This window comes from Pollachius pollachius (assembly GCF_949987615.1).
Source record: "Pollachius pollachius genome assembly, chromosome: 5".
Classification (NCBI taxonomy): Eukaryota; Metazoa; Chordata; class Actinopteri; order Gadiformes; family Gadidae; genus Pollachius; species Pollachius pollachius.
The window spans coordinates 28,098,637-28,111,894 of NC_136938.1; the positions used below are offsets into that span (position 1 = coordinate 28,098,637).

The 13,258-nt window shown below is 48.9% G+C and overlaps 1 protein-coding gene across 2 annotated transcripts in view; it reads right to left on the reverse strand.

Moving 5' to 3' along the window:
* tcf12 (transcription factor 12) overlaps positions 1-13,258 on the reverse strand; it is a 45,996-nt gene that overhangs the window by 31,738 nt on the left and 1,000 nt on the right. For both annotated transcript variants that reach the window (XM_079736433.1, XM_079736432.1), the window contains exons 3-5: positions 13,014-13,086; positions 10,265-10,335; positions 7,506-7,608 (exon numbers count right to left, since the gene is read on the reverse strand). In XM_079736433.1, the coding sequence (XP_079592559.1) occupies positions 7,506-7,608; positions 10,265-10,335; positions 13,014-13,086 (247 nt within the window). The remainder of the gene's footprint in view (positions 1-7,505; positions 7,609-10,264; positions 10,336-13,013; positions 13,087-13,258) is intronic.

Genomic DNA, 13,258 nt, shown 5'->3' on the forward strand with positions numbered 1-13,258 from the left:
AGCCTGAAGATCACCGATCCAATCCCATCCGCCTCAGGTCCAAAAGCTCAAAGACACACCGGAGGAGGAGATACCTCCTGAGGAGGGATACTCTCTGGGGAATGAGCAGGTCACTATTCTTTGAGCTGTAAAGCTTTTCTTGTTGTGGCGAAATGCCACTTTAGTCTGGTGCAGCACAGTGAACCTTCTGAAGGTGTCCTGATGAACTGAAGGCTGCACTAAACAAAAGGGGCTGTCTGTGACAATCGTTTCAGTCTTTTCCCCATTTCGATTAAGAAATGTACAGCCAAATGTATACTGTATGGCCTGTATATGGCATATGTATATGCCATATAGATGCAATGCATGTCTTGAATTGATAGTGGTGTCTCAGCTATGTGTGGTGATTCTATGTTGGTACTAATGTGAGGGATAGTGACCCAAGTGTCTCCAGGGAATCAGTCAGAGCCACCGCCACAAAAAGAGCCAATTAGTGGACTCCTCAGCCACAACGAGAAGCCTCTTCTCTGTTTAAGTCAACAAGCTGGCGACGGAGGACTTGAGAATAGGGATGAAGGGGAAAGACCATAAACGTCTGCTAGGTTTGTTCCTGTGTGCATTGGTACAAATGTCATGTGGTTTATTAACTTTATTAAAAAACAGAAATAATCTCTGTGCACGTAGCGTAAATATGAGTCATTTGTCAAGGTTCCAAAAACAGACTATTGTAAACGACAGGTTTCTTTAGAAGTAAACTGTTGACGTGTATCGTCAACACAATTTTGCTGTCTAGCAGAGACATACAGGCCCACTCACTCAATTTCTTGGCTCAAAACCACTTCTCCTTAAAATGCTTCCCTCAAGTGTGTGTCCTCATCGTTCTTCTGAAGCCTTTTGATGCGTCTGCCAGGTGTATAAAGACTGAGCCGGGCGTGGGGGCGTTGGATCAGGGGTGGTCCTCATGGACAGCAGAGAACGCGCCAAACTAACTGTGCAGGGAAACCCCTGCCAACATGGGATGGACAGACAGACCCGCTCAGAGAGACAGGTGGACACACAACAACACAGCCTTGAAACACGCCTCTTCCACACTCCAACCTCGGACCCTGAACACTGTTTACCGCCGTGTCAGCACTGACGATTATTCACTCAAACACAAATGGTAATGAGTTCCGATTTGCATTTTGAGCTCATCCTTTGTTTCCCCGACCGATACATTAGGCAGTGATGAAGGCGTCAACTAATTCCCCACGATGGAGCAGTCATTAGACAGGAGAAAGAGACGAGAGAGGGACCGGTATGAGGTGAATCAAACAGGGGAGAATAGACTAGGATGGCTAAAATGCTATCTTTGTTGTGTACGGGGAATGGGTTTACCTAGCGATAGTTAGTGCTTGGCACTTGGTTCTATGAACAACCTTACTGCACCGACAGAGATATATTGTTGGTTGCTTATTGTAAGTCGCTTTGGATAAAAGGGTCTGCTAAATGCCCTAAATGTAGATGTAAATGTCTCCTTGTACGGTTCACTTCAGACCTCGTGGTGAACCGGGGATGAGGCCGTGGTCAACATTCCTCCAGGGTTGAAGGGGGAAGTGGACGAGGCGGGAACGTCTTGTAACTCGGCCCTGACCTTTCTTTGCCTAACTCTTCTTCTACTGTCGCTGTTTAAACGTCCAGAGGAAAGCATTACTGCATTACTGCCGAGCAGATGGGAGCAGTCCCATGACCGGTCCAATCCATCACCGCGGGGACGCAGGTGGGACACAGCCGCCCGCAAACACACCATTTCACAGTCCATCAGGCACACACACACGGCCACCAATCAATGGGCCCCCGAGGACCTGAGAGAGACCACCGTCTCCAGACTCACTGGTTCATGGCTGACGACTTCATAATCACAAACATAGCCTCCCCCCCCCGCCCCCCCGCCTTGTAGAGTGGAGCGCTGTCCTGGGACCAGTGTACTGGGAGTACTGGGACCACTGACCACTGTACTGGGACCACTCTCCTGGGACAACTTTACTGGGATTACTGGGACTACTGTACTGGGACCACTGTACTGGGACCATTGTACTTGGACTGGCGATGGTGCAATGGTGAGGGGCTGTAGAAGGCAAATCTACGCCCTCAAACGGCTGTGTGTAAACCAGCGGTGATGACACGACACCGTGTGTAAACCGGCGGTGATGACACGACACCGTGTGTAAACCGGCGGTGATGACACGACACCGTGTGTAAACCGGCGGTGATGTTACCGACACCGTGTGTAAACCAGCGGTGATGACACGACACCGTGTGTAAACCAGCGGTGATGTTACCGACACCGTGTGTAAACCAGCGGTGATGTTACCGACACCGTGTGTAAACCAGCGGTGATGTTACCGACACCGTGTTTAAACCAGCGGTGATGTTACCGACACCGTGTGTAAACCAGCGATGATGTCACCGACACTACGCCCGTATCTTTTCAGTGAATTAATGGATTAAATCAGTTTCCCTGCATCACTCAATCATCTGTGGGTTCATCCAGTTCATCTCAGTTAAAATAAGCGCCGCGAGGGTTCAGGGAAACTGGTCCCAGTGCAGCCCAGTTCAGCTGCTGGGTTCAGAAGGGCTTCGCCATCGCAGCCGGGGACCAACAGCAGTAAACAGACGTAACAAGAGACAGCATACATTAAACAAGCTTAATCAATTCAAGACTGAAATCCTTGCATGTACTGCTTGATAATAAAATGCAGTCAAATTAAACAAATGTATATTATTTAAAGTTGTTGAAAGGATAGATCAGCCAACTAAATGCAAATAAATAATTAAAGAATAAATCTGACATTCAAAAATAGGCTTTTAAAAGTAATCTGAACGTAAAAACCGATCAATCTACTATAAATGTGTACTATGGTGTCATCTTCAGGCGATTATGCAGTTAATGAGCCAGGCTATTAACTTGATACTTTATCAGCAATCAAAGAATCATGCAATCAATCAACTAAAGCGGTCACCATGGTTCAGTGTTGAGGCTAATGAGGGTCTCCGCGGTCTGAAATTCTAACATATTCAAATGAACGCTCACTTCAGTTCCTTCCAGGAGCTCAGTGTACTGATTTGGAATTCCTGGCTCAAAGAGCGACCAGATGGTCACTCAAACTCCTCCATTAAAAATAAGTCTCTTTGTGATGTCACCACACCTTAGCCAATCCCCTGCTCTCTTCTGCTTCTTAAAGACGCCCCCCCAGCTGATCCATTGCTGCTGGGCAGCCTCACCAGTAGCATACTGGGAGTCTGGGTAAGGCAGCGGCAATAATGGAGGTGGGGAGCCCCAGGAATGGGGAGCCGTGCTGGGTGTGGGGGGGGGAGGAAAGGGATTTGTAGCCTTTCAGCTCGACTTCACGCTCCCATGAGCACAGTGGCAGATAAGCGCACCCTGCAGCTCCGCATAATGACCGGCGACGTCCACGAGACGACGCCCCACTCTGTTAGGCTGCCGAGACTCCTCCTCCTGACTTAAAGATCACCACCGTTTATTAAACAAATGATCAGGTGACCCCCGCTAAAGATTGATTAACAGAAGTCAGCTGATACCGCATCCTGCTGTAACCTGCGGACACTGGCCAAGCACTTGTGTGCGGTGGTATGTCTTCACGTACGAGTGTCTGTGTGTCTGTGTGTGTGTGTGCCTGTGTGTGTCTGTGTGTCTTTGTGTGTCTGTGTGTCTGGGTGTGTGTCTGTGTGTGTGTCTGTGCATATCTGTGTGTCTGAGTGTGTGTGCGTGTCTGTGTGTCTGAGTGTGTGTGTGTGTCTGTGTGTCTATGTGTCTGAGTGTGTGTGAGTGTGTGTCTGTGTGTCTCTGTGTGTGTGTGTGTCTGTGTGTGTCTGAGTGTGTCTGAGTGTGTGTGTGTGTGTGTCTGAGTGTCTGTGTGTGTGTGTGTGTGTGTCTGTGTGTGTGTGTGTCTATGTGTGTGTGTGTGTGTGAGTGTGTGTGCGTGTGTGTGTCTGTGTGTGTCTGTGTCTTTGTCTGTGTGTGTGTGTCTGTGTCTGTGTGTGTGTGTGTGTCTGTGTGTGTGTGTCTATGTGTGTGTGTGTGTGTGTGAGTGTGTATGTCTGTGTGTGTCTGTGTCTGTGTGTGTCTGTGTCTGTGTGTCTGTGTGTGTCTGTGTGTGTGTGTGTGTGTGTCTGTGTGTGTGTCTGTGTCTGTGTGTGTGTGTGTGTCTGTGTCTGTGTGTGTGTCTGTGTGTGTGTCTGTGTGTGTCTGTGTGTGTGTCTGTGTCTGTGTGTGTGTGTGTCTGTGTGTGTGTGTCTGTGTGTGTGTCTGTGTGTGTGTGTCTGTGTGTGTGTGTGTGTCTGTGTCTGTGTGTGTCTGTGTCTGTGTGTGTGTGTCTGTGTGTGTGTGTCTGTGTCTGTGTGTGTCTGTGTCTGTGTGTGTCTGTGTCTGTGTCTGTGTGTCTGTGTCTGTGTGTCTGTGTGTGTGTGGGTGTCTGTGTGTGTGTGTCTGTGTGTGTGTGTCTGTGTGTGTGTCTGTGTGTGTGTGTGTCTGTGTGTGTGTGTCTGTGTGTGTGTGTCTGTGTGTGTCTGTGTCTGTGTAATAAGGTGGGAGCAGCTTCGGCAGCACCTGTGAACCGCGCTGCAGGGAGAACCTCGCTCACACCTGAGCAGCACCTGGCCCCGGCCCCGCCCGGTCGGGGGGGGCTCCCGGGGGACTGGGCATTAGCACGGCGCAACCGCACTACTTAAAACACGCCAAGGACCCCGTGGGAGGGGGGCACTGTAACCCATAGTCAGGCTTAGGGGGGACACAGGAAACAAGGCAGGAGCAAATATGGATTATTTTCTCGTGCAAAGGACTAGAAGTGCATCTTATATATTACAAATATGGAAAATACTATGATAACACTATCGGCTGTGAAATGAGATCGTTGTAACAAAGCCTGCAGGGTTTATCATATGTCCTTGAAACCATTCGGACAGAAGCTGTATTCTTCAGAACATTCACTTGATTTCCATAAACGCCACGACTACAAACTATCACCTCAGTATCAGCGAGCTCTCCGTTAGCTGATCAGGACATCGGGAACCCGTCCATAAAGTAATGAAATAACTTCAAACACAAAGAAAGGAAAACCCCCCTTCGCTCTGAATACATCTTTATTGCTGAATCGTATACTTTATCGAATTGGAAATGCATCTTTCTGACATTTCAGAGCATTTTATTTTAGCATGGCAATGAATCACCCGCTGTTAAAAGGCGACTATTTATTGATAGACTAAATCTACTCTGTTTTGAAGGATAAACCAATGAGAACCAACACTGACTGCGGGACAGGACTGAGATCAAAGCTATGAATCATACCAAAACATGCATCTATAAAACCAAAGAATGTGGAGGCTGTAGATGGACAGGCTGAATGCAGAGCATTTCTAAGTCGCTCTCGCTCTAACCAACAGAGTCAGAGGGAGAGTCAGAGGGGGGAGAGTCAGAGGGAGATTGAGAGAGGGGAGAGTCAGAGGGGGGAGAGTCAGAGGGAGAGTCAGAGAGGGGAGAGTCAGAGGGAGAGTCAGAGAGGGGAGAGTCAGAGGGAGAGTCAGAGGGGGGAGAGTCAGAGGGAGAGTCAGAGGGAGAGTCAGAGAGGGGAGAGTCAGAGGGAGAGTCAGAGGGAGAGTCAGAGGGGGGAGAGTCAGAGGGAGAGTGAGAGAGGGGAGAGTCAGAGGGAGAGTCAGAGGGAGAGTCAGAGAGGGGAGAGTCAGAGGGAGAGTCAGAGGGGGGAGAGTCAGAGGGAGAGTCAGAGGGAGAGTCAGAGGGGGGAGAGTCAGAGGGAGAGTCAGAGGGAGAGTCAGAGGGGGGAGAGTCAGAGAGGGGAGAGTCAGAGGGAGAGTCAGAGGGGGGAGAGTCAGAGGGAGAGTCAGAGGGAGAGTCAGAGGGGGGAGAGTCAGAGGGAGAGTCAGAGGGAGAGTCAGAGAGGGGAGAGTCAGAGGGAGAGTCAGAGGGGGGAGAGTCAGAGGGAGAGTCAGAGGGAGAGTCAGAGGGGGGAGAGTCAGAGGGAGAGTCAGAGGGGGGAGAGTCAGAGGGAGAGTCAGAGGGAGAGTCAGAGGGGGGAGAGTCAGAGAGGGGAGAGTCAGAGGGGGGAGAGTCAGAGGGGGGAGAGTCAGAGGGAGAGTCAGAGGGAGAGTCAGAGAGGGGAGAGTCAGAGGGAGAGTCAGAGGGGGGAGAGTCAGAGGGAGAGTCAGAGGGGGGAGAGTCAGAGGGAGAGTGAGAGAGGGGAGAGTCAGAGGGGGGAGAGTCAGAGAGGGGAGAGTCAGAGGGAGAGACAGAGGGAGAGTCAGAGGGGGGAGAGTCAATGGGAGAGTCAGAGGGAGAGTCAGAGGGGGGAGAGTCAGAGAGGGGAGAGTCAGAGGGGGGAGAGTCAGAGGGGGGAGAGTCAGAGGGAGAGTGTGAGGGGGGAGAGTCAGAGGGAGGGAGAGTCAGAGGGAGGGAGAGGGAGGGAGGGAGAGTCAGAGGGGGGAGAGTCAGAGGGGGGAGAGTCGGGGGGGAGAGTCAGAGGGGGGGAGAGTCAGAGGGGGGAGAGTCAGAGGGGGAGAGTCAGAGGGGGGAGAGTCAGAGGGGGGGAGAGTCAGAGAGGGGAGAGTCAGGGGGGGAGAGTCAGAGGGGGGAGAGTCAGGGGGAGAGTCAGAGAGGGGAGAGTCAGGGGGGGAGAGTCAGAGGGGTGACAGCGTTATAGAACGCTATTAGCGTAGATCCTTCTGCAGACACCTGCCAGTCCCAATCGCAGAGGCCAGCCTGATGAAGTGGGACCAGCAAGACCAGTAAGACCGTTGGTTCCAGTCTGCCTGAGGTCGACGCCCCCCCCTGAGATGACACCATTACCACGTATGCTATGACCCCCCACAAGTAAGCAATTCTGAGGTCAAACCAAACCATCTACTTGAGGATTCACAAAGCAGGACAACAAACACTGTGATAAAACACAGACCAACAGAACATGTTTCCCGCATATGCAGCATGAAACACAGAAATCAAAGGCATAAAAAAATATCACACATTGCGTCTCATCCACTCAGGATGAAAGCAGTGACCTCAAATGGCCACCATAGAACATCAAGAGACAAGCTCAAAGCAACAGCACATCAATGATGTAATGTTAACACATTTAAATGGTGCTAAATACACACAGATCTAATGGACAGGTCACGATGATCAAATGTAACATAACAATGAAATATTTAGTGAATTCAACAAAAGTTGCCCAACTAAAGAAAACACTTAGTAATCGTTTGCTTAACGAAGGTGCTTACAACATTAGTGACCCCTGGAAGACTTTCTGTCCTTCAGGTTTCGATTGAATTCTAAAGGGCCCGTGCTAGGAGGGGAGAGAGGAGTTGCATAAAGGACGGGGTTATGAGAGGAGGAAAGAGGCGGCGGTTGGAGTACGGTCAGCGTCGCTCTGATCTCCCTCCAGATGCATCGTGTGCGAGGGGCGTGTTTACACGGCTACGGGCGTCGGGGGGTGAGGTGACAGGAATGATCTCCTTACCCGTTCTGCTCGAGGTCATGAAAGGTGTCGCGTGGGGTCCTTGGAGGGGCGCTAACCGACTGTCACTCAGCTGATCGCCGTAATGAGAACCCCCGGTGAAGCCCTGGGGGTGGATCAGAGTGTTAGCGTGGTGGTCAGGTGCCCGCTAATGGAGTGATACAACAGCCTAATTGGCCAGAAAAAACCACCAATAGACAACATATTATACATAACACAAGTCCAACAAAAACATTAGTCTGTTGCTGTGAAGCCCCGACTAGAACAACACTCAGGCTGCTTTCACGCCGCCGCGCGGCAACTCGCCGGCTCCGTTCATTTCAACGAGGGATGGGCGGCAGAGGGGGGGGGGGGCGGTTACAAAAGCGGCTGTTGGACCAGGAAGCGGTTGCCGCCCATGTGAACGCGCACAGATTTTGCCCCACCGCTCAGCTTTCCCCGTGTTGAAGCTCCCGTCGGCAGCCGCCCGGCGGCGGCAGCGGCCGCTTTTGAAAAGGCCTGGCCCTTCACACCGCCGCGCTGATTCCCCATTGGACTCGGATCCGTACCACACACACACACGCGCGCGCGCACATACACACACACGCACGCACACACACTCACGCACACGCATGCATGCACACACACACTTCACTAATCACACCACGGCATTGACACATTCAGGGTCAGTCTCTCTCTATTCCTGTGTGTCTGTGCATTTCTTTCAAACTTGCACACACAAACTGTCACACACACACACACACAAACACACTGACCGGATATACACAGACACACATCAGTCCGGGGCCCTTTGTACGGGACACCAGAGCAGAGGAGGCGGATGCGTAGAGGCAGCCAGCCGTCAGCCCGTGCGGCGCGGCGCGGGGGCGTGTGTATGCAGGCGGGGAGCGGCTGGCCCCGCCCACAACGGGCCACAGTGTCAGCTCTTTAACCGTTAGCCTGTTCCCAGGTGGGGGGGTGGCAGCTCAGGGAACACGATGTGGTTATGATGGATGTGTGTGTGTGTGTGTGTGTGTGTGTGTGTGTGTGTGTGTGTGTGTGTGTGTGTGTGTGTGTGTGTGTGTGTGTGTGTGTGTGTGTGTGTGTATGTGGGCCTGGTGCTGGCTGTCAGCCCGCTGGCCTACAGCCACAGCTGTCCAGGGTGCAGCGGCTGGCAGCAAGCCAAGGTCACAGGGAGGGGGGGGGGGGGGCTGTTCATCACACCCTCGCAGCCCCTCCCCTCCCCCCCCCCCCCCCGCTTAAACCAGCCCCGAGGAGTCTCCTCCCTCCCTGACGGGCTGTGAGGTGGACCCCTTCAGACCCTCTGCGATGCAACAGCGAACCCAGACCGCCCATATATGGGCGGTCGGGTGTAACATAACGACACATTGTGTGTATCAATCGAGCCCGTAGCTCTGAAACATGGGCGTGCACGAGAGCGAGCGTGCACGAGGGCCAGCGTGCACGAGTGCCTGCGTGCACATTCCCTTGTCTTATTATATTCCGGTGGAAACAGCTGTCTTCTCGCTGGCAATGTCACCAACACACTGGTGTCTGGACCCCGAGCGAAGACATCTCGAGTGTCCCCGTCTCCAACTCAGGGTGGGCGCGGCCTGTGCTGCCCTAGCCTGTAGCCGTGCACCGGGGAAGGGCACGAGACACAAACAAGGTAACGCAGCTCACTGGCTCTCTGACGCTCTGCAGCCGTGATGGAAAGTGACAGGAGACTGACATGAAATGAAATTCATACGAGGCAGAACGGAGCACAGACACACGCGCCGCGAAGGAGATGTTTACACCCGGCCAGTCGACAGCGACACTCACACCCGAGGAGCCCGTCCAATGGACGGCAGCGCGCAGACGGGGAGCGAGGCACTGAGGGCTTAGCATTCCTAAAAAACACGCGCATTCATCGCCCTGTACAATTCTATTTACATGAAAGAAGTCTGTCATTTATAAATATAAAATGGACATATTATTCTTTATATATATATATATATATATATATATATCACCGATGAATTAATCACCATGAATTAACTATATCATTAATATAATTGTATTTATAAAGCAAACCATGGAACGAAATAAACAGGTGTACCTGTAACAGGCTAGCCCTGGTTAGAGGAGCAGCTTGTGTTGTGTTGCGTTGCGTTGTGTTGTGTTCGTTGCGTTGCAATGTGTTGCATTGCGTTGCGTTGCATTGTGTTGGTTGCGTTGCGATGTGTTGCGTTGCGTTGTGTAGTGTTGGGTTGCGTTGTGTTGCGTTGTGTAGTGTTGCGTTGTGTTGGTTGCGTTGTGTTGGTTGTGTTGCGTTGTGTTGGTTGTGTAGTGTTGCGATGCGTTGTGTAGTGTTGTGTAGTGTTGCGTTGTATAGTGTTGTGTAGTGTTGCGTTGCGATGTGTTGCATTGCGTTGCAATGTGTTGCGTTGCGTTGTGTAGTGTTGGGTTGCGTTGTGTTGGTTGCGTTGTGTAGCGTTGTGTTGGTTGTGTAGTGTTGTGTAATGCTGCGATGCGTTGTGTAGTGTTGTGTATTATTGCGTTGTATAGTGTTGTGTAGTGTTGCGTTGTGTTGGTTGCGTTGCGATGTGTTGTGTTGCGTTATGCAGTGTTGCTTTGTGTAGTATCGTGTTGTGTTGGTTGCGTTGCGATGTGTTGCATTGTGTAGTGTTGCGTTGTGTAGTGTTGCGATGCGTTGTGTTGTGTGGTGTTGCGATGCGTTGTGTTGTGTTGGTTGTGTAGTGTTGCGATGCGTTGTGTTGTGCATCAACAGGCAGTCTCACCCTGGGGGGCTGGTTCTCAGGGCTTGACGGGCCCCTGGGGTTCCAGGCGGGGCCGCTCCTCTCATCCATACCTGTCCCAGGAGAGAGCAGCAGTCAGTCCGCCACTCAGACACACCGGAGGACCAGTCGAACTGGAACCCACCGTCGCAGAAATAGAAGCCCAAGCGACTGTACGTCTATCGTCAATCGTCAATAAAATAACGTGAATTTCCCTTCCTGCCAAATATTCCTCAAAGGCGGGAGTGCTTCAGAGATTTTCCGGGGCAGTTTTAACGCTCAGCCGACATCATCAGGGATTAGTTTAGGGTTCCTAAGAGCTGCGAGCTAGCTGGCAGAAGCAGCAGCTTTCAGAGGATAACGGGTTAATGCTCGTCTATTTGTGGCTTTTGTCCACTGAGAAACAACAACCAATACTAACAACACTGCTATACACAGACTGGCAGTTTAGGAACCTGTTGAAGGCGTTCTCTCTAAAAGATGGTCGCTCCCATCTTTACAGAGACTCTCCCAGTCCAGTCACATTCTGAATACAAAAGAATAAAAACAATATACACCCAATAAAAACATTGTGTGTATATACACACAATATGTTTATATAGAATATGTTGTAGGCAATAAAGGCATCCTCTATCACAAATTATGTATAAAAATAAGGGCATATCAAAATGTGAACACATTTGCTTATTGGCTAATAGCTATCGCTAGGTTATAGAAGTAGAAATTTCAGATTTCATCATCAATCAAAGGGAATGAGCTCCAGCAGCCTGCCTCACACACTTGTTTAAAGTCCATTATCTTCCTATCAAGAGAACTTTTGATAGGAACATTTGCTAGACAACTAAAAAGTTATACATTCTTTGAAAGTCTTAAGGAAACACATTCATGTTTAAGAAATATAATTTTAACATAAACATGCCAATTTCGATGTACTGTATTTCACTGGGTTCTGCCCTGAATTAAAAAGATCAATAAATAAGAATTGGACTTGCATGAAAATGTTTTAATAAAGTTTGACAATGAAGAGTATGTAAAGTATGTCATGTAAAAAACAATAGTACGATTTTTATTGACATAACAATTACTTTATACACAAATATAGGGTCAACATTTTGAATTATGTATGTGAACAGAGATACCCGGACAAACTCAAACCCATGGAGCGAAATCAACGGGCCCATGAAAGGGTGAGAGACGGGTAGCATATAGATTTATCTTTCTGATAAGCATAGACGTTGAGGCATAACAATTACTACAATTAAAAAGGAGAACTTTAAAGGTTTACAGAATAAAATATGCAAAAAAAGAGATAGGTCCTTCCAGAGGTAAATGTGGAACAGACCTCCTCTGCTCTGTAATCCAGTTTCATTTAATTTCTCTTGCCAACAATGTGCTTAGTCTGTTGTTGGTCAATGAGAGTCAAATCCTGGAGAGCAGTCTGAATGCCAGCTGAAAGGTTCAGGATCGGCTTCCAAGGTTATCAGCCTCTCTAAAGGCCTCCTGAGCAGGTAAACTCGTACCTGACCCTAATGACACGTGTCTGTGGTCTCTGGTAAACACTTTATGAAACTTGAATGTGTGCACAGCACTTCCACTGCAGAGGTAGAATCTAGTTTTATATCCGACCTGGAACTTCAACACAAGAACAGCTTCAAAGACCCTTCATCTCCCATTGGATTCAACATCCACAAGTTCATTTGATCTATGAATAATGAAATTAATGAAATGGTTTCTGTTCCAATTTCTGGTTTTATCATATATTTTAAGCAGTAAGGTAAGAGCCTATGATAGCCTAACAGACATGTCTTTGGTTTGTCCAACACAAAACAAAAAAAACCCATAAATGAATATGGTAGGTAGTGATCACCCTGAGTTCACAAGCTGTCTATAAAACACGCCTTTTAAAGAATGGATCAATACTGATTCATAGTCTTTGAATACATTAATTGCTTGAGTCATATTTTGAACCAAATTAACATTTGTATACACGTAATTATAATGACGAACGTAGTATTTAATGTAGCATTATTGCCACGTTACCAGTTTAGTTTGAATAAGACTTATAGTTGAGCCTAAGGAATGCATGCTAACATTTCTAAACATTTTGTTGAGCATTTTCATTTTATTCTCAATTTCCAAAATGTTTTGTATCGTACTTGTTATTGGCCTTAAAGGATCTCTTTGGTTTCACAGACAATGCAAACAACAAAGCGTTGTGAATGCATGCAGATCAGCCCCCGAGGAGCTGTAATGCCTGAGTTATGACCTGTCTCCGCAGCGGCAGACAGCTTCACACAATGCTCGCACAGCAGTGTTCAGTTAATGTCTTTAGCCTACAGGAAGTAATCAAAGAAGCAGGTAGCAGGCTAGCCACAATATCTATGCATCTTTAGATTTAATTAGGTCATTAATCATTTTTTGTTGATGACACTCTTTGGACATCCAGTGATTGGATGATTGGATTACTTCAAGGTTGTCCAACTGTATTACGTTTTGCCCAAACCAGTCTCAGATCACGTTTAACGTCATGACAATTCCATGGGGAGCTCAGGTTTCCTCACCAGTTGTGCAAAGGCATCAACCGGTGATGTTAAACGCATTAAGGTTATTTCAACAAGAAACCATACAACAATAAAACAGGAAACTCTTCCACTATAATGCCAATGTTTTGAAAGTTGTAACCGTCCCAGACAGCAGGGCACACAGAGTACAGTCATCGGCATTAGTTAACAGGCGTTAGGATACATCCTACCTGATGCAGTGAACCGACTGCTGCCCAGGCTGGTGCGTCTGTTCCTCCCCCCGCTGACAGGTGGAGAGAACATCTGCAGGGTAAGATTTTTTTGAAACACTCGGTAACGCGTTAAACGCCTTGTTGGCACCCTTTAACAAAAGGCACCGACCATATAGAGAGACTGTCGATGTGCAAATAATAACACGTCAATAGGACACTAATAAAAAAAAGGTATCGGTTTAACAAAGCAAAAATGCATGATA